At 47.4% G+C, this 22,795-nt stretch overlaps 1 protein-coding gene across 1 annotated transcript in view; it reads right to left on the bottom strand.

Annotated features, from left to right (window-relative positions):
• Window positions 1–22,795, bottom strand: part of LOC138488129 (complement factor B-like) — a 1,604,240-nt gene that overhangs the window by 659,755 nt on the left and 921,690 nt on the right. Inside the window, exon 10 of the mRNA XM_069614892.1 lies at window positions 15,373–15,522. Within this exon, the coding sequence (XP_069470993.1) occupies window positions 15,373–15,522 (150 nt within the window). The remainder of the gene's footprint in view (window positions 1–15,372; window positions 15,523–22,795) is intronic.

Genomic DNA, 22,795 nt, shown 5'->3' on the forward strand with positions numbered 1-22,795 from the left:
TTAGTAAGCCAACGTTACAATGTTCTGTCCTTTCAGCCCTTTGCAAGGCCTTGTTGTATGATGTTGATAGGCAGAAAAAATCTTTGAGTTGCTTTCCCTTCCCTGATGTAAGAGGAACATGAAGTACTTGGTGATCTGACCACTTATGAATCAATAACCAATACTATTTAAGACTTTTCCCTAAAGAAAGTTATGGATCCATATTGTTTCTCTGCCTTCTATTTTGAAGGTTCCAATGGATGTTAGTCCCTCATTTGGTTTCTCTTTTTAATGACTTCTTATCATGAGAGAGAGTTTCAGCCACAACGAGTGAAGCAGGGATATCACTGATATTGAAACCATAAAAGGGCACATGCAATATAGTTCCTATTGACCTATCAGAATCTTAAATCATGATGCTATGATATGCAGTACAGTGTTGGCCAATCTCATGACCTCCTTTTTACGAAAAATGATTAATTCAAAGCAGGCGGGATTCATCTTGCACTAACAGATACATGATAATATCCAGAAAGTGGTTAAGGATATTGATATCAGTAGGCTGTCTCATATTCCCTTTGCTTTATTGTAATAAAATGTTTATAATGCATTTGATTATATAGAATGTTTGTATCCATACCTGGTTTTATTTAAATTAAACTTTGGCCTACATTTTAGGAAGTGAGCCATGGCTACTTACTCTGATCTACAGACTAAATTAAGAGTGAACTAATTTTGATCACCAACTTTCAAAATACAGAGAGGCACCAGACAGTGGTGTCCTTTATTTCCATTGATTTTGGCTCTCTCTAAAGGACCATTTATCCAGGCAGCTAGAAATATTGTTGGTATTGAGGGCATCATGGTAGGCATGGGCAGTCACAGGAACACTCCTTCAACCATCAACCTCACACATGGTGAAGGGGTTAACCACAAACTTCTTGAAGACTGTCCTAGCCTTAATCACGATATTGGGGTTCCTAAAGAGCTATTCTAGCCCCAAACCCAGCCTCAAAAACCAAGAATAAGAATAAATACCTTTCCATTTAAAAGCAGAGTGCAGAAACAAATATGTTCCTTCGCACAGCTGCTTGAGGAAATATTCACAAAAATGTGTCAGGATCAAGCATACCACAGGAGTCCCACAGACTTGGGACTCATCATGAGTCCGGCAGTATATCGGTGCAATCACCGCTGGGCGCACATAGCGTTACCACTGGTTCGTGCAGCGGTATTAGGGCTGCATCACAACATGGCATGCACGCGCCCTGACCTCGGACCTGCAAGTCATCCAAAATGTCTGAGAAGAGAACCCGTGGCAAGGTGGCTGAAAATCATCTCCGTAAACCGAAGTTCAGTGAGGGAGAATTGGTTGCCCTCACCGATGGGGTTGTTGCACACAGTGACAAACTGTATGGCAGCAGCCAAGCGCAGAGCAGTCATCTGGCACAGCATCAGCCAGAAGGTGACAGCAGTGTCCAGCATTCCCTGTGATGGCAAGGACTGTAGGTAGCGCTGGAATGATCTCAGGGTTCGAGGACTCCTGTCCCAACAGTTCCTGGAACTACTTACCCAGACTTCCTGGGGCAGAGAAGTGCAGAACCGTCCTGGTCATGGAGGCTATTGAAGGTGTTGCAGGTACGCAGGTGGTTGTCAGCAGCCAGGAGGCAGGAGGTGAGTCAACCCCCTCTCCCCCCAGCACAAGTCATGCACAAATATTAGCCTAGCACAAGACGCCCCAGTGGATAGGGACACATTTCAGCAAACCCGGCAGCTGTGCAGGCCAACCAGAGTGAAGCGATGGGGGCCACATGGACGCCCCTCCACAGCAGCCATGGGTCAGGGCAACAAGAGCACCCTTGTGTGTCACAGCAGTGTGAGGATGGCACGTTACCAATGCAAGTGCCATGCAAACCACACCCCTGCTGGTGCACCCTGCGCCACAGGGAATGTGGTGGGTGAGTAACCACAACACTGTGCCGCAACAGTTGGCCTGCTCCATGTTAGCATGGCAGATGACCCACATGGAAATACATGTACCCCTAAACAGACATGGGCGGAGCACGCCAATCACAGTACCCCACAGCACAACACTGCTGGCTGCAAAGCAGCTTCCCATAGAGCCATTGAAGTGCCATGGACCTAGCAATCCCCACAATGCTCTGCACGCATGCAATGTCCCAGGCCAACTATGTTCATCAGTCAAAATGTGTGGGGTCCCAGTCTGTTTCATAGCAAATGTGTCTTGCATGTCAACGCACATGGTTGAACCATACCTGAGGGAATTTCCTATGTTCCCCACAGGCACTAAGGCATCACCAGAGGCGTTGGAGGAGGACGAGGGGTTAGGCCTATCTGGAAGTGGTGCCTCCACGTTCTCAAGGGCAGCCACCACCACCACCACCTCCCCACAAAGGCGCCCACAGGTTATGCCTAGGTGCATGGACCTCCGTGAAACACTGCCCAGCAAGGCCAAGCCCACAGGAACCACTGCAGGCCCCACAGCGACACCACAGGCCACCAGTATGACCTCCAGGGCTACTGTACCCACTCCTGCAGCTGCAGTGTCACTCCCACACAGAGGCCACACCTGCCGGCAGGGCCACAGTCCATTCATAAGGGGACATCAGCCCAGTGTCACAGCACAGAGACGGGGTGCAAAACCCCGAGAGCCCTCACCGCCTCCGGCGTGACACGACACTGGAGCAGGATCTCAACATGCCATCCTATAGGGCGCTGTTGCGCACAAGAAAGAATGGCCGCTCTCGTCTGAGCTCCTGCGACGACTATGGCAATAATGCCGAGATAACAGCACTACAGACCCGGTTCGCTCTGAAAATTGCTTCAAACGTGCAGCAATACCCCTAGACTAGGCACACAAAGTTTCGGAATAAATGCCACAGGGATGCCTGAGCCACAACGCGAAAACGATCCTACGCGTGACGACTGAGGCAAACTGAAGGCGCACCGCTAGGGGAGAGGAGGAGCCCGGCGCCAAACAACACGAGTGGCGGAGGGCACATACGTGGCCCAGCGGTACTGGGTGAGAGTCGCGGGCGCTCCGGGGGCTGTCGAGCGCCTGCAGACCTCCCTAGATAAGCAGCTAAGATCCTGTGATGAGTGGGCCGCAGCTGCAGAGGGAGCCGGCACCCGAAAGGTAGGAGAGCGCCCACACACGGCCATCCCCGCCCCGGGGCTGCGGCCTCCCTCCCGTGGTCGCCAAGCCTCCCGCCACAAACATTGAAAGAGGCTTGGAGGGGGCCCCCATCAACAGCTGTAAGAACTGGCATGCCGGGCAGGCGACGTGGGGGGACGCTCCCCCCCTCCATCCGGTGATCATTTAGGGGGCCCGCTGCTGAGGCTCGGGGGCCTGTGGAGCGGCCCACTTCCACCTGGTCCGCGGTCCCTCGACTGTACAAAGCTGGGGCCCTCGCCCCCCGAACCATTTTCGAGTCGCGGATTTCCCCCCAGCGAAACACGCCACAACTGAACAGCCCAGCTCCATAACAATACGGGCTGGCCCAGCAGCGCAGAGTCAAGTGGGCACTGTCTACAAATACCCCTCAGGGGAAAAAAAAGCAGACCTCAGAAGCATTAGGACTAGTGTACTTTAGGCACCACCAAGACCAAAGGTCACTAGACAAGTGTGGAGACATCAAGACCCCCCTCAGAAGGGAAGGTTGACCCACATCGAGGCAGTGGAGTGCCCTACAACCATAATTAGCAATCGTGCTGCACGTGGAACACAGGGTTGGCGGCCCAGTAGGCTTCACGGAATCAGAAGACACGGGAGCATTTCCCCCCACTGCCCATAGTTGCAGACCACAATGCAACTAGTCAGGCAAAAGAGCAGGCTCTAAGGGGAAAGAAGTGCGAGAGGCATAACGCCAGGTTATAACAGACATACGCACAAATCAAGCCAGCTAACATAAGGACGCACCTCGCAAACAGTGCATCCATCCCAAGAACTCAAAGTGACAGCAGAAGACCCATATAGAAGCACAAGGCTGTCAAAAAGAAGAGGCGACTGACAACGGAACCAAAATACAGACAGAACAAACATCAGTGGGCGTGTAAAATCAGCCCAGATAACGAGTTAAAAGAACCATCCATAAGTCCAGCATAAACCACCACTTAACGCCCACCAGGCAAAGGAGGCACATAGAGGAAGACTGCGGGGCTACCGCCAGGTGCACCAACGCTGTAAAAACAATGCCCAAGAGCTTCGGCCCTAAGAAAGGAAGAGGAACTATTGAAAAATTCACAACAGCGATAAGCAAAGAAATGGAACCCGAGATGTCTGAAGAGGTACCCCCACATGAGCAAGTGGCTGCCCCAGTATCAATGATGGAACCACAGGTGGTTTTCTTGGCTATGCAACAGGGCTTTTCTGCACTTAACGAAAAACTTGATGGGATAACAGCTAATGTCACCTCCATTAAGGCACTGCTAGACAAAACTACATCACGCATCACGGAGGCGGAGACGAGAATATCGGGTGCAGAAGACACACCAGAGGCCTTGAAGACCACAGTGTCCACAATGGCAATTGAACTGGGTACGGTGAAATCCAAATGTGAAGACTTAGAAGCTAGATCCCGGCTAAATAAAATTCACATAATTGGCGTTCCAGAGGAAGCATTGAAGGGGTCAATGGAAAAAGCAGTTGAAGATCTTCTGCGAAGTCTCCTGGCAGATCCCGGATGGTCGGCAATGTTTATCGTGTGGCGGGCGCACAGGTCACTTGACCCAAAACCAAAACCTGGAGCATACCCCAGACCTATTATAGCACACATGATAAACTACAGGGACAGAGATCTGATACTGAAAACTGCCAGAGAAAAACAGGAATTGAGATGGGAAGTTAACACAATACGCATTTTTCCGGATTTCACACTAGCGGTACAACAAGAAAGGAAACTCTTCACCGGGGGCAAGAAATTACTGCTCGAACGTCAGGTGCAATACGCCATGCTCTACCCGGCGAGATTAAAGATACAACATCAAAACAAAACTTATTTTTTCACGTTCCCCGAAGAGGCGGCAAACTTCGTCGAAACACATATCCCTGCTCCGGCCGGGCAGCCCAGAACTGAAAAAGACTCATGAAATACCAAAGTAACAGTATGCTAGCACGGAAATGATGAATAATAGACTTCCATAAGCGAAGGCCCCCTCCGGGCGGCCCACATGTGGGGTGAACATGACTAAATTTGCAAATCAAACTGTTGAGCCCAACCCTGCATGCGTCAACACAAGTTAGAGTAACAACATAGAACCAGACACAATGTAAATGACTATGAACAGCATGGGCACTGAAGTCGCTACAGTCCCCCCTGTAGCAGGTGCACGAAAAGTTGTTGGGGGGTGTGGGGGGTCTAACATGCATAGTTGAAGTTCGGGGAACTATGAGGGAGGGGGGAGGGCGCAGACTGAAGTTGATGGGGTCTAGTTATAGAAAGGAAGAGGTTAAAACGAAAAGCGCACAGGCACCAAGCACTACTGTTATCGAGTACACAACTGAAATACACTTTCATATATATGGATACAACCAACTCATAGATAATGGCTAATCCAGGCACGGACAACATAAAAATATGGAGCTGGAATGTACGTGGCTTGGGAACCCAAATTAAGAAAAGAAAGATACTAGCATATATAAACAGGCTGGGCCACAAAATAATTTTCCTGCAAGAAACACACCTAGGACCCCAGCAAGTGGGACAACTGGTCCCGAACTGCGGGTCACACCAATACTATACAATATATTCAAGACGGGCAAGGGGGGCGGCGATCCTTGTTCATAAGACTCTGTCATTTGCCTGTAGTAACTCTGAGTGTGACCCTGAAGGTAGATATGTGTTGCTCCATGGCACCCTCTGCGGCAGGGAAATAGTCCTTCTTAATTTATACGGGCCAAACATCGATGACCCAGAATTCTGCTCTGCAATATACGAAAAGCTGGCAAACTACCCGACGGCCCATTTGATTTGTGGTAGGGATTTTAATACCATCCTTGATGTAAACTTAGATCGCACATCAACACAAACAAGAACACTCACAAAGGCGGCACAGAAAATACTTCTCCATATGTCTGACCCAAACCTAAAAGATGCATGGAGAACGCTAAACCTCTCCAAAAGGGAATACACATATTACTCCTCAGTGCACGACATGCATTCAAGAATAGATCTGTGGCTGGTGGATAAAGAGGTGTTGGGCTGGGTTACAGATACCCATATCTATCCTAGAACTTACCCAGATCATTCCCCAATACAGCTAACATTACGGATTCCTGACGCTACGATAAGTAGGCCACCATGGAAATTTAAACCCGCGGCCCTGCAAGACTTGATCTATAAAACAGCAATGGCCCAGCAAATACAGGAGTATTTTGAAATCAAGGAGGGCACGGTTTCCAGTCAGGTAATATTATGGCAGGCATTTAAGGTCTGCATTAGAGCTAATTCCATATCCTCTGAATGCGGAGTACTCAAGGACATCCGGGGTAGACTGGCACGCTTAGAGGCACAAATAGCCTCTTTACAAACCCAATATGCACACTCCCCTCTATCACAGGTTAGCGCCGAAATTAAAACTAGGCTAGATGAATATAAGGAAGCGGCGGAACAAGAGATCCGTTACTTTGACAAACCAGTGGCGGAACGTAGATATGGGGAAAGTGAACGACCGGGGAGACTATTGGCCAGAATGGTAAGGGGTGAGAGAGGAACGACAACCATACCGTGCATAAAGCTGCCAGATGGTACAGTGACCACGGAGAACATGATGGTGAAAGAAACGTTCTATGAATTCTATAAGAAATTGTACTCCCCTCAATGTGACACCACGGAGGAAGAGATCGATAACTATCTCTCCCAAATATCAACAACACTACTGGCTGTTGCCACTAGAGAGTCCCTAGAGAGTCCGATCACTGAGGCAGAGATAGCGGAAGCAATAAAAGCACTTCCCAATGGGAAAGCCCCTGGTACGGCCTTGCTGCGGAATTCTATAAAGAATTCAATGATCTCCTAGTACCCAGACTGTACGCAGTGTGGATGGAGGCTTTGCACAAAGGGGAACTACCCTTGCTTAAACAGGGGAAACCCCCAGAGGAATGTGGAACGTACAGACCACTGTCACTTATAAACACCGACGCGAAGATCTTCGCTAAAATGCTGGCAACCAGATTGACACCACTGATGCCATATATGGTCCATGAGGACCAGGCTGAGTTTATTTTGGGTAGATCCACAGCGACAAACATTAGACGATGCCACAAAATTCTGGCCACAACACCCCCCTGAGACTCAAGGAATAGCGGTCTCTCTTGATATGCAAAAGGCATTTGACACGGTCTATTGGCCCTTTCTATTTGGGGTAATACGCAATTACGGATTTGGCCCTAACATCATCAAATGGATCCAAATATTATACGCTCACCCCTATGCCAAGATTAGAGTCAATGGCGCTTTAACGGACATACTGGAACTGCTGAGGGCACCCGACAGGGCTGCCTCCTGTCGCCATTACTATTCGCCCTAGTAATAGAGCCCTTAGCTAACATTCTCAGGTAATGCTACAGCGCACATGGGATATGGCTAGAGGGTAAGATGCAAATTATAACTTTATATGCCGATGATATTTTACTGTATCTACGGAATCCCGAGCGCACATTGGGCAAGGTTCCGGCAGAAGTGAAAAAGTTTGGTGGATACTCCGGCTTAAGACTTAACCCTAACAAGTCAGAGATATTGCCACTCACGAAAAATACAACATAGCCCCAAGACTTTCATGGTCTCATATGGAGCCCAACACACATACTTTATCTGGGAGCACATGTAGCCAGAACAGCACAACTGTCCCGGGCTCTGAATTATAATACTTTGGCTGACTCCCTGTGTACGAAAATGAAGCGCTGGAGCGCCCTTCCCATCTCGCTAATGGGGAGGATAGCCCTAATTAAAATGATCATACTACCAAAACTGTTCTATCTGTTCCATACAGTCCCGGTTTGGCCTGGACGCACACTGTTTACCAAAATGAAAAGCGCTTGTGTGACGTTCGTGTGGGGAGGGCACCCTAGGCTGAGCTGGAGCACATTAACTGACACATACCCACAGGGAGGGATAGCGGCACCGGACCTGGAGCTTTACTACCTTGCAGCGCAGGCATACTATGCCGTCCACTGGGCCACTGACATCCACAACCCAGGGGTCCCACCACCTGACCAGCGAGAGAGAGAATCAATAATGGCACTGCATAAGATGTCAAGACTAACCCCCAAACATCATAACTCATTAGACCCTACACAGGTGACAACTACAGCTTTGGCCAAAATTGCGGATATATTTGGTCAAGACAGTATTTGGTCACCTGAGTATGCCGCAATGGGGTGACCCGCAAACACCATTTGCCCTGGATGGGGAGGTAGCCATGCATTGGAGTTCCAGAGTTATCGCCCAATGGGGACAGTTATTCCGGGACGGGCTCTTTGTGACATGGGAAGACCTCAGGGATAGAGTGGGGAATACAAACACACATAAATTACAATACAAGCGTATAAAAGCCACCATACGAAATGATTGCCCCTCGTTCCCAGAAGAACCAGAGATAAACATGGGGCTGGGCTATATGTTCACAGGGGGGACACAGAAAATCACAGCCTCTGCACTATATAAAATTATAATCCAGACACGCCCAGCTGGGGACCACACGGCTAAAAGCAACTGGGAACAGGACCTGGGGCAACAAATAGAGGCCCACGAATGGACACAAATATGCACACTGACCAAACAAATATCATGTAACGCCAGATATAAGCTAATACATTATAAAATAGTGCACAGGATGCAATAATACCCCCGTAAGGCTTAAACAAATCTACCCCTCCACACCGGGAACCTGCCCGTGATGTCACACTGAAGACGCGAATATATATCATATGCTCTGGGCATGCATAAAACAGAGATTACTGGGGGGAGGTCTGTACAGCCCTTGATGAAATGGCAGATCAAACTGTCGAGTGGACACCATGACTATGTTTGTTGGGAGCGGTTGGGAAAATGAACCCGACTTGGCGAAAACTATTGAATCTGAGCTTGCTGATCGCCAAAAGACCAATATTAATGAAGTGGAAAAGTGTGACACCCCCAACCAAGGCGGATTGGGACAAAGACATGTTATGGACAAACGACACAGAAGAGCTTTATATACTCAGTGCTGCCCACCTCCAGACCCAGAAATATATGGGCCAGGTACAAACAGTATCTATTAGATAAAGCCGAAACTGAAAGACCAGACTCGGACCATGAATAACTGTGTACAACATACTGTATGTAACTTTTGAACTTATATAAGTATGTGCTTTGCTTGTGTGTGCTAATAAACAAAGTTTTAAAAAAACCAAAAAAACGTGCCATCCTATGGCTCACCGGACTTCAGCCCAGAGCCACTGCACAGCCCCACACCCATCCAGCACACACTACCAAGCAACACCATTCTCCAGAGGCTGGATGAGATGGAGAGGCGACAAAGGGAAATGGAGGACATTGGCCATACCCATTCGGAGCATCTCCAGGCAATCTGTGATTGCCTGCAAGGGCCCACCCGCAGGATTGTGAGAGTCATGGGGAGAAACCTGGAAGAGGCAGCTGCCAGTACTGCCATCCTGACTGTTTATGAGCACAGAGTCAGGGAGCTGAGTGAAGAGGTCTCAGCCCTTGCAGAGGCCATTGGTCAGAGCACAGAGGTCACACTTCAGCACATCCGTGGCCCAGGACATGATACAAAGGGAATACAACATATGGCAAAAATTATTGTATTTGTCTGACAGCGGTTTCAATAATGTAAGAGCTATACATAAAGAGAGGAGAGGGGGGGAAACAAACAGAACAATATGACTATTGTACGCGCCTGACAGCATTTCTGATAGTGAAGTGTGTGAGGCATGTAGTAAGAAAGGAGGTGGGTGAAGGGGTAAGAGGGTGAGGTAGAAGCAGTCTGGATGATTGGCGATGGGAAAGCGAGGGCACTGGGCCCACGGAGAGGAAAAAAGGGGGAGGTACGTACAACAGATAGGAGAAGAGAGGGACAGGACCAGAGGAGGGGGTAGAGGAGAGGAACAGTGGACATTACAGAGCACCCCACGGCACACAAAAACAAAGAGGGCTGTACAGATGTAGAATCTAATTATTTTGCAAAACGCAAAAAGTACAGTAGAGGATGAAGGGTGCAGCGATGTAAAAACAAAAACACCAAAGTCACATGTCCAGCGAAACACAGTGCAAACAAGTGAGGAGTACAAAGATGAGGCACCAAGTTTGAGAATCCGGCAGTACAGTTGAAGAACACAGTTAGGGGTTCTGATGTGTGAGCAGCCAGTTCGGAAGAACAGCGACACTGATGCATAGCAGGGATCCAGGAGGGGTGGACATGCATGATGGAACAGGACGGAGAGTCATGACCAAGGAAAGGTGTCGAGCGGCCCACCAGAGTAGGCAAGGGATCAGCAAGGCCCATGAGCAGGGGGGAGAAGGCTTGCGTTCAAGGAACCTGGGGAGGGCAGAAGGTGCTCTGAGACTCCGGATGGTGGTAAAAAGCATGTACACGGTGGGGTGAGAGAGGGCGCGTATGGACCCTTCAAGGCAGAACAAGGGAGGGGCTGCATCGAGGAAGTGAAGGAGTGCGCTGTTACCTTTGGCAGCACTAAGATGCATGATGAATTGGGGTAGCGTCGAATGTGCCGACCAGGCAAGCATGGTGCAGGGGTGGCGCACAGGACCATCGGGCCAGACAGGAAACGTGCCTTTAGATGGGGGCCTGGAAGGGGCCAGCTTCGCCGGCTGTCATCGGGGCTCGAGTCCTCTTTGTACAGAGTGGCCAGGCTGGGGTGTTGGTGGCGGGAGTGGGAAGGGGGGAGAGTGTGCTGGGGAGTTGGTGGTGGGAGGGGGAGGGGGTGGGGTATAGTGTGCTGGGGAGTTGGTGGTGGGCGGGGAGATAGTGTGCTGGGAAGTTGGAAGCATTATATCTGTTGAACTGCATCAATGCATGGACATTGTTGTTTGTGTCAAAGCCAAGTTTATTCCCAATAGTGGGTCATGCTCAGTGGCAAATGTCTTGTACTATGTACATGTATTCGAAAAAATTATCCATGAGGGCCTGGCGTGCAATTCTGCTATCTGTGACATCATCCTTGTTGATGCTTACTGCAGCCCCGCCATCATGGTCCTCATCCTCATCCTCTGGCGGTTGCATGTCTACATCAGGGGTTAGTGGTACATTTCGCTGCATGCAGATATTTGCAACATGCAACACAGCAGCACAATTCGGTCAACGTTTTCGGGGGCGTACATCAGCACTCCCCCAGTGCGATCAAGGCAGCAGAAACATGCCTTCAGCAGGCCAAAGGGGCTAGCAATGCATATGCGGGTCCTGCTGTGTGAGTGGTTTTATGCTGTCGCTTGCAGTAGTTGTGGATCATGCACAGGGGTCATGAGCCAAGGCCGCAGTGGATATCCAGAGTCACCTGCATAGGGAGAGACGCGACCATTAGACACTATGTAAAGCGGGTGATGGACATTTACAGTATCATGGAAATGAACATCGTCCTGAGGTATATGAATCATCAATTCGTGGAATGTGTATGTCCTATGTCCGTGCATCAGTGTCACTCGTGTGATGCATGGTTTTCGATTCACATGCGCCATGTACCCTGCATGCTGGTATTACGTGCTGTGTCTGCCGATGACATGTGATGCCAACATGGTGGTAGTCCTGTGTAGGTGTATTGCTATGGGGTATGCTGGGTTGACTATCAGCAATCTGTATGCTTCTGGGTACAGTGGTAGTCCATCGGGGTTTAGGTGTACATGGGTGCATGTCTGTGGTACTAGCAGGGTTGCTGTTGCGAGGTTCTACGTGGCACTCTTTGGGTAGTCCTTGCTCTTTTGGCATGTTTCTGGTACCTGTAAGCATGGACTCTCTTGTTGGGTGCAACATGTGCATGCTCCCTAGGCTGTACTGTGAGGCTGGTATGGGCGGTGGACAGGTCAAACTTTTACAGACAATTATCATGCAATGCTTTGTGTCGGTATTCACATAACCAACCCCCCCACCCATTTGGTAAGGTGCTCCGAAGCGCATGTGTGCAGCCATTTGTACTCACCCACAATCCACATCCATTGTCCACGGTGCCTCTCCATGTATCCTGGGAGTGTGCTGTTCCGTAACACCATGGAATCATGGGTGGAACCTGGGTAGCGGGCACAGCAGTAGGTGATTATGAGGTTGGGGTCACAGGTCACCTGCACATTGAGGTAGTGGTAGTGTTTGCAGTTTCTGTACACTGCTTTGTGAGCCAGGGGTGCCACCAATTCCACATGGGTGCAGTCCAGGGCTGCTATCACATTTGGCATGTGTGCTATGGCATAGAACCGTGACTTCATGGCATTCACCTGGGACGGGTGGTGGGCAGTGTGATGTGGTGTTGCACATGATGCAGGAGGGCATTCATCACCTGGCCCAACACTGCAAAGAATGTGGCATGTGCCATGCCGTGCATCATGGCCACAAAATCCTGGAAGGTACCTGTACCTAGAAATTGTAGTACTGACACCAGCTTAAGCACTGGGGCACTGCTGTACAGATGTTAATCCTGCTCCCTGTCATCTTGGATTTTTGTGAGCAGCTCTGTGGTGGTTTCCCTGTTCAGGTGGTAGAGTATCACCAATTGGGTGTCAGTGAGTGTCCAGGGTGAGTGCCTGACCCTCAAAATGGGTGCCCGCCTTGCTTGTGCTCTTCTTCTCCTCCTCCTCCTCCTCCTCTTCCCCCCGACCCCCTTTTACTATGTGCCCGGGCCTGCACCTCCTGCCTCTCTGCATTCAGACGCAGAATGAGCAATTGCCTGTCCCAGCTCAGAGTAGCTAATGGCAGCATGGTGTGGGAAACAGTGTTTGGGGTACGGGCGTGTCTTTTGTAGCCCTCTGGAAAGTATTGGGATCACCTGTGGCAGCATTTAGGCACCTGTGTTCATTTACCTCCAGCTGAAAGCTGGAGGTAACTGAGTTGTGTTTTCTGCTGTATTAGTGCCGGTTTTCGGCTCTAACGGTGCCGGACATGGACTTGTGATATGGCTGTGTTTGTGCCTCGTGTAGCCGGCTGTAATGGCGCCAGCTGTAATAGCACCGGCTGCTTTTACAGACAGAGGTATTTGCACTGGCTCATGATCCGGCAGAGCAGTATTGACGGGGCTATTACAAATAACACTGCTTTTAAGGGTTACGCTGGATTTGTGATGAGATCCTTGTGCTTAACAAACAAAACATACACATTTCTTCCATTCCCACTGGGGTAACAGAGATTAGAACGCTGCAATTTCCCTACTTCAAAGGCTTTACATTGACAACAAACGCTTGCCCTTGCTTTCCAAAGGGTTGCCTGGCCTTTGATGTACAGGCTGGGCAAACAGCAGGACCTACTTGAAGGCAGGCAATGTCAGCAGGGCACAAAAAGGGAGGGAACAAAACCGAAAATATTCACAGGGCATCTTTAGTGTCTAAGATGATGGCAGGCAATATAGACTCAGCCCAACCCCCTTTCAGCCCACATGACTACAGACATATGGTCCAATCACATACCAACAAAGCCAACACTAACCAGGTGCAATTCATGCTTCTAAGCACAAGCCAGGGGTGCAGAGAGCAGACTTTAAAGGCCAAATGGCTGCATCAGAGTGTGGGGTATTGAAGAAGTAGCTAGCGGAAGTTGTTTGAAAGAGATTGCAGATTAAGAGGTCCATGGAGATGAGAGCTGGAATGACAGTGTTGGACGCTGGATGAAGGAACTTACACAGTGCAAGAAGGTTACCACCAGGAGAGAGTTATACTGAGGAGGACTGGGGAGGGAGAAAGTTTCCTTTTAAAGAGTATTCTACTGAGGATGTTGGAAGGAGAAAGTGATCTTCTGGAAAGAGTTATACTGAGGAGGTTGAGGGAGAATGTGATCATATTGAGAGAGTTATACTGGGGAGAGTTGAAGGGGAGAAAGTTACCACCTGGAGAAAATTATACTGAAGAGCTTAGAGGGAGAAAGTTACCACCTGCAGATAGTTATACTGTGAAGAATTAGAGGAGCAGACTTGCCTTTTGGACAGCATTGCACTGAGGAAGTTGGATGGAGAGTATTGTTGAGGTTGGAAGGAGAGTTATTACCATCTAGGGCAGAGGGCAGAGAAAAGCTAGATGGGTGGATAGAGTTGCAAGACCTGTGGAGGTGGAAGGAGAATGGGCAACCCTACTAGCCAGAGGGACCATGGAGGTTCCTGCGGACCAAGTCAATCCAGTGCATACTATATAGTTGTGGCGGTACAGGATGCTGAAATCTCATCCAGGAACAGGAGGGCTAGATCAGGACTAGGTAGGAGTGCAGTTTCCCGGATCATAGAACAGGGAGGTGGTCAGATACCAAAGCGGCCCTCAAGCCTGGCCCTAGAATCCTTTGTGAGTGGACAGCTGCTGGGAAAGATCCACCTTTATGTTCATTGTCTAGACAAGGCTCTAAAGGTTTTTCACAACCTTGGGTCTTGCTCTGGATTTGGCTAAGGCAATGGGTTTGGGAACCTCTCAACCTAAACACAAACACCAGGGTGTTCTATAGACATTGGAGAGTGGTCAGGTTGGACCCAAGTCAAGACATTTGTAAGACACTTGTTTTTGGCTCACAATTAATTATTTCTGATTCAACACTATGATTTATTTCCTTGGAATGAATGAGAGAAAACATTTTCTTTATTGCTTGAGTTTGAATTACTGACAATTGGATTGTCTTCGATGTTGGATTGTGAGGCCATGAGTACCTGAGAGAACATTGACTCTGCTGAACTCAAGCCTATTTTTAGTTGTCCACTTCTATCCCAATCAGTTACGGATAATTCCTCTGTTCTTGTCTAGCTGAACCACATCATTCTTTGTTTAGTTAATAAATACATGGGTTATTCCAGTAAACCCTTCTTGTGTTGTGTTCATTCCCGGCACATTCGGGAACAGTTGGCATTAGATTTACATCCTAGTGCATCTCATTTAAATTCACCTTGGTTCACCCATTAGCCAGTTGCAAAAACTCCCAATCACAGATTGGTTGAACTTGAGCAATTGAACCTCCCCAGCCACTGAGGGAATTTCTGTGGATCTCTATCAGTTCCACACAAGGTTTCTCAAATGCCTTGGAGGCAATTAGAGTCATGTTTTGGTCATGGAACATGGCTAAAAGTAAGTACAATCTCTCGTTGTTTTAATGCATGTAAAAAGCATTCTAAAAAATCACAACTACATAAAAACATTGAGAACATTGGATAATCAAATAGTCATACGCCCAATTCTGTGCTCTAGTTACCTTGAGGCGGTGAGCTGTAGATCTTGTCCAAATCTTCGTAGTAGGGCAAGTAGAAAGCATACTGACGACCTTCTTCCTCTGTATCTTTGGACAGTACCAGGCTTTCTATGTCTTTTTTTGCAATGTCCCCAATGCCGATGGCCAGGATGTCTGAAAGAGAATCATTCATAGTTATGCTGATTTTATCTATTTGCAGAATAGAAATAGTGCAACATATTTGTATTTATTTGTATTTATATAGCGCTTTAAGCCAAACCGCTTTACATTAGGAACAAGCTATTACAACAAGCAATACATAACATTGAATCAAATCAGAAAACAGTACAGGGAACAATTTACATTAGTGGTGAGGTTAAGTGCATATGGAGGGGGACTGAAGTGAGAGAGGAGGGTTAGAAGGTGAAGGAGGAGGAGGATTCAATGGAGAAGGAGGAAGCTGAAAGAAGCTAGGGGGGGTGAATGGAAGAGGTATGATTTTAGAGAGGTGCGAAATGAGGGGTAGGTGGTAATAGAGTGGATTGGGAGGGGAAGGCAGTTCCAATGGAAAGGAGCAAGAAGTTGGAAGGAGCGGAATCGGGAAGGGGCACAGGGTGGTGGAGGAGGAGAAAGAAGGAAGAGATCTGCAGAACGGAGAGAACGAGGAGGGGTGTACAAAGTGAGGAGGGAGGATAGATAGGGAGGGGCAAGACAATAGAGGGCTTTGAAGACTAGACAGAGGAAGTTAAATTTAAGCTGGGAGTGAAAAGGGAGCCATCCTATTGAGTCAAGGGAAGAGGAGATGGAGTTGTGAGGTGAGAGAAGGCAGAGGGAGCGGGTAGCGGAGTGGTAAATGGATTTAAGGGGCGAGAGGTGTGAGGAGGGGAGTCCAAAGAAGAGAGTGGAACAGTAGAAGAGTCTGGAGAAGATGAGGGAGGAGATTAGGAGTTTAGTAACATGGAAGGTTAGGAGAGGATGAATTTTACGGATATTGTAGAGGTGGAAGCGGCAAAATCTGGCAGTGAGAGAAATGTGGTGAGAAAGAGAGAGGTGGGGGTCGATGTGGAAACCAAGGTTATGGGCATGTGGGGAGAAGGGGAGTTGGGAGGGAGGGAAGGAAATGGAGGGAGGAGGAGAGGGAGGAGGAAGAGTACTGGCAGCACATGCCATATCTAGACAATTACTCCAGGAAAACCATACTCCAACATGCTGATAATAATAGAAATTGAATGAAAGGAATCTTCATTGGTATGGGGCAAAGTTTGAAATTCCCTTTTTTAACCTTTGGCATATTATCATTTAAGTGAACTCATAGCACCACTTATATCTGCAGTATATGGGGGCTAGATATTTAGTCGCACGCTCCACCTCCGCCCCAGGAAGCAGGAAAGGAGGTTGCTATGAATGCAGTAACAGTGTGTTGGGGAGCATGGGATTATACTGGTCTCCTTCCAAAATCACGTCTTGTAAGCAGGCCACAATTCATGCCAGCACAAGCGGTGCTGTGAATGGCCCCTGCCTCTTAAAGGAGAGCTGAGGTTCCCCGTGAGGGTGGGTGCAGTCTGGGCCTGTACCTTGGTTTGTGAAGACCCTAACATCATTGTAGGAACATATGATGGTGTGTGACATCAGTGGAAGATGTCTTTGGGAGAGAAGGATATCCCAAGACAAGTGTATCACACAATGGTGTGCAATTAGTGTTGTATGAAATGCAAAGGTATTGCGGTGGGTCAGAATAAGGATGCAGACACTGGGTTGATTTTGTACCTTCTCGTTTATTAAACAATGAGAATAAGGCCTATCTTTCCCTACTGCTATATGGTTGTTCCCTGTCTATATAAATAAGTAAGGTGCTTGTCAGGGAGTCTAAAAAAAAAAGAACACATCTGCTGTCAAAAACTAGTTCTAGCTAACACTAACACTATTCTAACCAACTTAAATAAGATCAGTAGGATGTCTCCCTCGTCCTGATAATGTTATGGCAATGTATGTTGTTTTCTTCAGGACTCCTTGTTAGTAGGCTTGTCACTTTCTGTATCAGTTATTGCCACACTTTACACAATGTCTTTGGATCTTCCTCCCTTTAAGGATACTTTTTCAATACACCCTTTTGGTCACTTTCTTCTTCCCACTGCTCAGGTTGCTATCCCCCTTTTGCATTTGGTCACATAGAACTTCTTCACTTTTTGAGCTTCGTGACATATAACTTCTTATCTGGGGTATGCTGTCTTGGGGCTTGTATAGTTAACTCTGAGTATCGCTGCTTTATGTGGTTCACTTGACTTCTCTTCTGTAAGAAGATTCAATTCAACACTACAGCTAAGTCAACGCCTCGTCTGGAATACTGAATGAAAACCCTTATTGATATAACTTTATGTCCAGTTCATGAGTTCTGGATGACTACCCCTGTATAACACCCCTCTCTTGGAATCCACCTGACCCCACTGAGCCAAGAAGTAGTTCTGTTTTGCAAGTTTAAATGGTTTATTTGATAATTTAAACAATATATATATATATCACACTTTATAATAAATTAATAATTGAATATCACACTTAATCTGAGCAGTAGTCAATAATGGATAGTCCGGCACTAGCACACTTCTTAATAATCAATGATGAGTGGTTATAGGATGGATACGATAGCAACAATACTCTTATGGTTTCAAATGGATGCAATGTGGAATGAAATGCAGTACAGAAAATAACTTGATAGGATTTCAGCAAAAGACAAGGTAATCACTTTCTTGGACAATTCACTCCCCCCCTTTATGCAATGCAAGGAAATGGAAGGAAAGCACACAGTTCTCAGAAATGCAATCAAATGTAATCCCGTTCACCCCAGCAAGCTTAGACTACAGAAGTTTGAAACACAGGCCCAAGATGCTTTTATGTGTGCTGGCAATGAAGTGAAAAATTTGCTAAAATGCTTTTAATTCCCTCTAGAGGTTCAGGGTGAGTGGTATCTAGTTAATATAAGTCCAGGCTCACTCTAGCAATGATTCAGGGATGGTTCTTAAGAGGCAAACGAAATTTTAGGTGTTCAGGCAAAAGCAGCTATCTTTTTACAAGTAAAGAAATCGGGCCAAATCGCAAATCGCGGCAAAATTCGCGAGTGCGAGAATCGTGATTACAGAGAAAGTGTAAGGAGTAGGAAGTCGGTCCTAGGCTTGTTGGAAAGGTAAGATTCTAAGCATTCAGAGGGAAGTTGAACCAAGTTCCTAGCACAAACGGTTACGGAGTTATTAACGATTTTGTGAAGGTTGTTTTTCGGATTTGAAATTTTAAAAGTTCAAAGCGACAGGTTACAGCTTGCAGCTAAAAATGACAAGTGAGAGCTTTGCAAATGACAGGTGACAACTTCTAGGAGGCAGTTCTGGTTAGATTAAAATAGATTGAATTATATTATGTTAACTAAGAGATTGGTTCTGCACAGTTCTGCTAGGTACTCACAATATATTTAGAAATAGAATGGGCCTCGCCACGGATCTGGTCAGGTTTTGGACTGGACTCCGGTCTGGTCTGGGTCTCTTCACAGTGATCTGGGTCAGCTCTCTGGTTCTGCTAACAGCGGTCTGGGTCAGCTCTGCTCTGCTGGTCTAGCCTCTCTGGATTCTGGATACTGCTACAGGTTCTGGAGATTGATGGATTTGAAGTCTGGATCTCTGAATGTTGTATGGTCCGGCAGCATGCTCCGCAGCAAATGGATTTGAATGTCCCTATCTGTCCTGACTGTCTGCTTTTATGTGTTTTGAAAGTGGGTGTGTGTGCAGCATCACTAGCCAGCCCCTCTCTAAACTGCCCATTGGCCCAATTCTCCCCTCTCCCATGATTGGGGAAGGAACTGTGAGTCAGAGTGATGCTGTAGGTTTTATGGGTCAGAGGATCCTCCCCTGGTCAGTTTGCCCACAAATCTATATTTGATTCAAATACAGACTTCTCAAATACATAGTGGTTTGTCATTGCATGTACATATTACCTATCACATGAGGTAGTCTCTGTCCCAAATCTGCTCTTCCTAGGAGCTTGGGTTAAAAAATGGCAACATATTTCACTTTTAGGCGGGTTACCAATATTGGATTTTTCCCCGCATTTACACAGATGTGCCCATGGTGTGTGGGCATTAGGTGGTGGAGTGTCAGATTTTTAACATACATACATTTAGAGTAATATCCTCTTTTCCGCTAAAACCCCCCTGAACATACCACCGGGTCCTACCACGTCTTCAAATGTGCACAGAAAAATCACAAGAATTATGGTATCATTTAAATAATTATGACAAGCCCGTACTATGAGTTATTCATCTTTTTCTAAAACCATATTCTGGCTACAGGGGTGTGGTTTCCCCCCAGCACAAGGTTGAATTTCTGGTTTTTCCAGTTCTGCCAAGCCAGCTTGCTCTCACAGGCAGTGCTCCTCCCCTTTCCTTCCAGGAGGAAGCCACATTTACGACTCCCACCAATAAAACATTTGCCTGAGTAAGGACAGGGCTTTGTTCAATTTCCTGCAGAGCCCAGGTAATTCAATCAGAGAAGTGTCATATCCCTTTTGGTGGGAACAGCAAAAGGCAGCTAGGCCTGGGAACACAGCTGTTGTGCAAGTCTCAACTCCTGTCGGGGGTAGCTGGTGGGCAGAATTCAGTTTCATTAAGCCAGGTTTCAGATAAAATGTCACTTTTTGTTCCCCAGTTTAAGTCAAGACAATTTTTACATATGCAGCTAGAATGCTGATTCTAAGTTCAAAACTATGACATTTTAACAGTGACAAACTATGTGGCAGTCACAAGTCTGTCCCTCAGTTTATTTACACATTTCGATTTTTGGTAATTTTAAATCCAGTTTCAGTTTAAGCCGCTGCAGACCTGCAGAGCTCAGCCAGTCTTGTTATAAACCTTCAAATCACTTACAGAATATAACTTTACATTGTATCCACCTCTCAGTAAGTCTTTCTTTGGCCTGCTTTGGGTTCATTTATTCAGTTTTACACAAATGTCTGGTGTTGTTTTAAAACGCCGGCTTTCTGATAGTGGTGAGTACTGGTAATGCAACCATTTTGGGGATTTTTCTTGGATTAATGCATTCCAAACGGGAATGGTTCTTACATGGTAGTAAATCCTTGCTTAACATTGTTTTGATGGGGCTCCTTACAGTATGATGGTTATGTGGAACCCCACAAAAGGGTTGAATCTTTAAAGTGGTCCAATGAGTCACGATTTCAGCAACTTTTTGACATCAGTAACAGTGGATTTTGTTAACAAAGATCTTTCTTCACACTGGTGGGTGGCAAGTTAGGTAACCATTTTGGTGTGCGCACAAACTGCGTGGTTCTCCTGGATTCTGGCGCACTTGTGGGCTTTTTGGCCATCTTGGATTTTCTAAGCCCACAGCACCAAATGTTGCAGCATGATAGCTCAAACGTGGGTCAGGACACCCAACACTTCATATTTATATAAGTCTCTCTCTGATATTCTCCACTCTTTATTTCCTGGCCTATTGGGGTATTTTCCGCTCTTCCCTGGGTATTTGTGCCCCTGTTCTAGTGTTCTCTCGCTCAGGTTTATTTGTGAACCTCTTTCTCCCATTAGTACCTTTCCACTTTATTGACTTCAAATTCAATGTCTCATCCATTTCACTGGGATGAGTTTCTCTTGCTTTATAACAAATCCCAAATTGCCTCCCGGATCTTTGGTTCTCCCCGTTACCTCTGACTCTCCAGGGGAATGTCACTGGGGCCTACAGTTGCTCTGGTTTGTTTTGTTTGCTCTGCTTCCCCTTCTTGTCAACTCCGTTGGCGTCCCGCTCTCTGTCCTCTCTCTCCATAGCAACAGGTATGGCTGCAGGTAAGCAGCCATCTCGCTGCCTGCTCGGTCTACTGGTTTTGGCATTGTTTGATGGGCATACTGCCCAACATAAAGTCTTTGTTGCCACGCCACCACCGGGATTTGGATTCCTGTCTCCCTTTCCCCTCACTACATGTAAATGTTGGTCTGACATTCAGGCCACTTCTAAAAGTCACTGGCTCCTCGGCTCCACCTCTCGCAGGTGTCACGGCATCAGAGGGCTTCGTCTGCTTATGCTCTCCGCTCTCTCTCTGGACTACATCTCGACGAGGGCTGCTCCTCCTTCTTCCCATTCATCAGTCTACTTGTCTCAGTTAAATGGAGGTCTCTCCTTAAAGAGACACTTCTTTTCTTGTTTGCAGATGTCTATTTCACATTTGGCTCTTGACCAATCTCTGGCATCAACAGTGTTCTGTATATCTGATAATCTCATATATTCCACCATGGCAAATGGCTTAGGGAGTTGCTCACAGGAACAGGAGTCCTTATTCCCAATCTCCCAGTGAGGTCCCACTTGCCTTGACCCCTAAGGAGTATGTTGGTGGTAGGCCCACCTCCCTAGCCTCACAGGGGGGGTGCCCCCCTTGGGAAGAAGGGACGAATTCCAGCGATTCGCCACAATACCTAAAGGAACATGGGATAGTGAATTGCAGACCGGTGTTGAATAATTCAAAGGCAAATGGGTTAGTAGAACGGTGTAACGCTCACCTGATTCCCGTAGAGGCGCCGGTCTTGACTGGGCGTATACCGTATCTTCAAAGGTGATGTGTAACACACGGCTGGCTCTTTGGGCTGGACCTCTGTGCACTGTATGTCTGGCTCGAAGGGTAAGATGTCTTAGGTAAGTGAACGCCGTGCTCTCCATCTGCCTCGAGGCAGGGTGCTGTAACCAGTTTCTTCACTGGATAAGGGGAGCAGGCCTCTTGACTTCAGAGGACTGCTGTCCATCGTTTACTGCACGAACGGTAAGTTTCGAGTAATTCTAATGTCTTTAAAGTCTTTAGTAAAGATGTCTCTTGTTTTGCAGGGTTCCGGCGATGGCGGATGGCGGGCTGAAGTGAGTTGAAGATGGAGCCCGTGTGATGAATAGAAGCGCCTGGAAGCACATAAGTAAGCGCTTGTTGCCTGCTTCACGATGCGCTCTAGCTGTCTTTTTATTTTGCAGGTACAAGTTCGGGGCGGCTGCAGGGTGCCGGAATACCCACTGGGTTAGATGTGGAAAGGAGTAATGGCACGTGAGTATTAAAGTTCCCCAATGTCTTTAAACGCACCTTGTTTTGTCTTTCAGATGCGGGATGCAGCGCCGAAGGCCTCCGGAGCGTGCGAAGAGTTGGTAAGATTTTGTCTTTCAGATGCCGGAATGCAGTGTGAAGACCTCCGGAGCGTACGAAGAGTAGGTAAGCCTTTGTCTTTCAGATGCCGGAATGCAGCGCGAGGCGTTGGTGACAGCCGATGGACCAGGCAAGTGAAGAGCTGTCACTGAAGACCGTAATGCTAACCTGTTCTTTCTTGTCTTTATAGGTGTTGCTGAAGACTGGATTCAGAATGGTAAGCCTTTTTCCTTAGGCCCAGGATCAGATGCAGAAGACACGATGAGCGTTCTGCTGCTGA

The sequence above is a fragment of the Ambystoma mexicanum genome, chromosome 9 (genome assembly GCF_040938575.1).
Source record: "Ambystoma mexicanum isolate Mex_15411 chromosome 9, UKY_AmexF1_1, whole genome shotgun sequence".
Lineage (NCBI taxonomy): Eukaryota > Metazoa > Chordata > Amphibia > Caudata > Ambystomatidae > Ambystoma > Ambystoma mexicanum.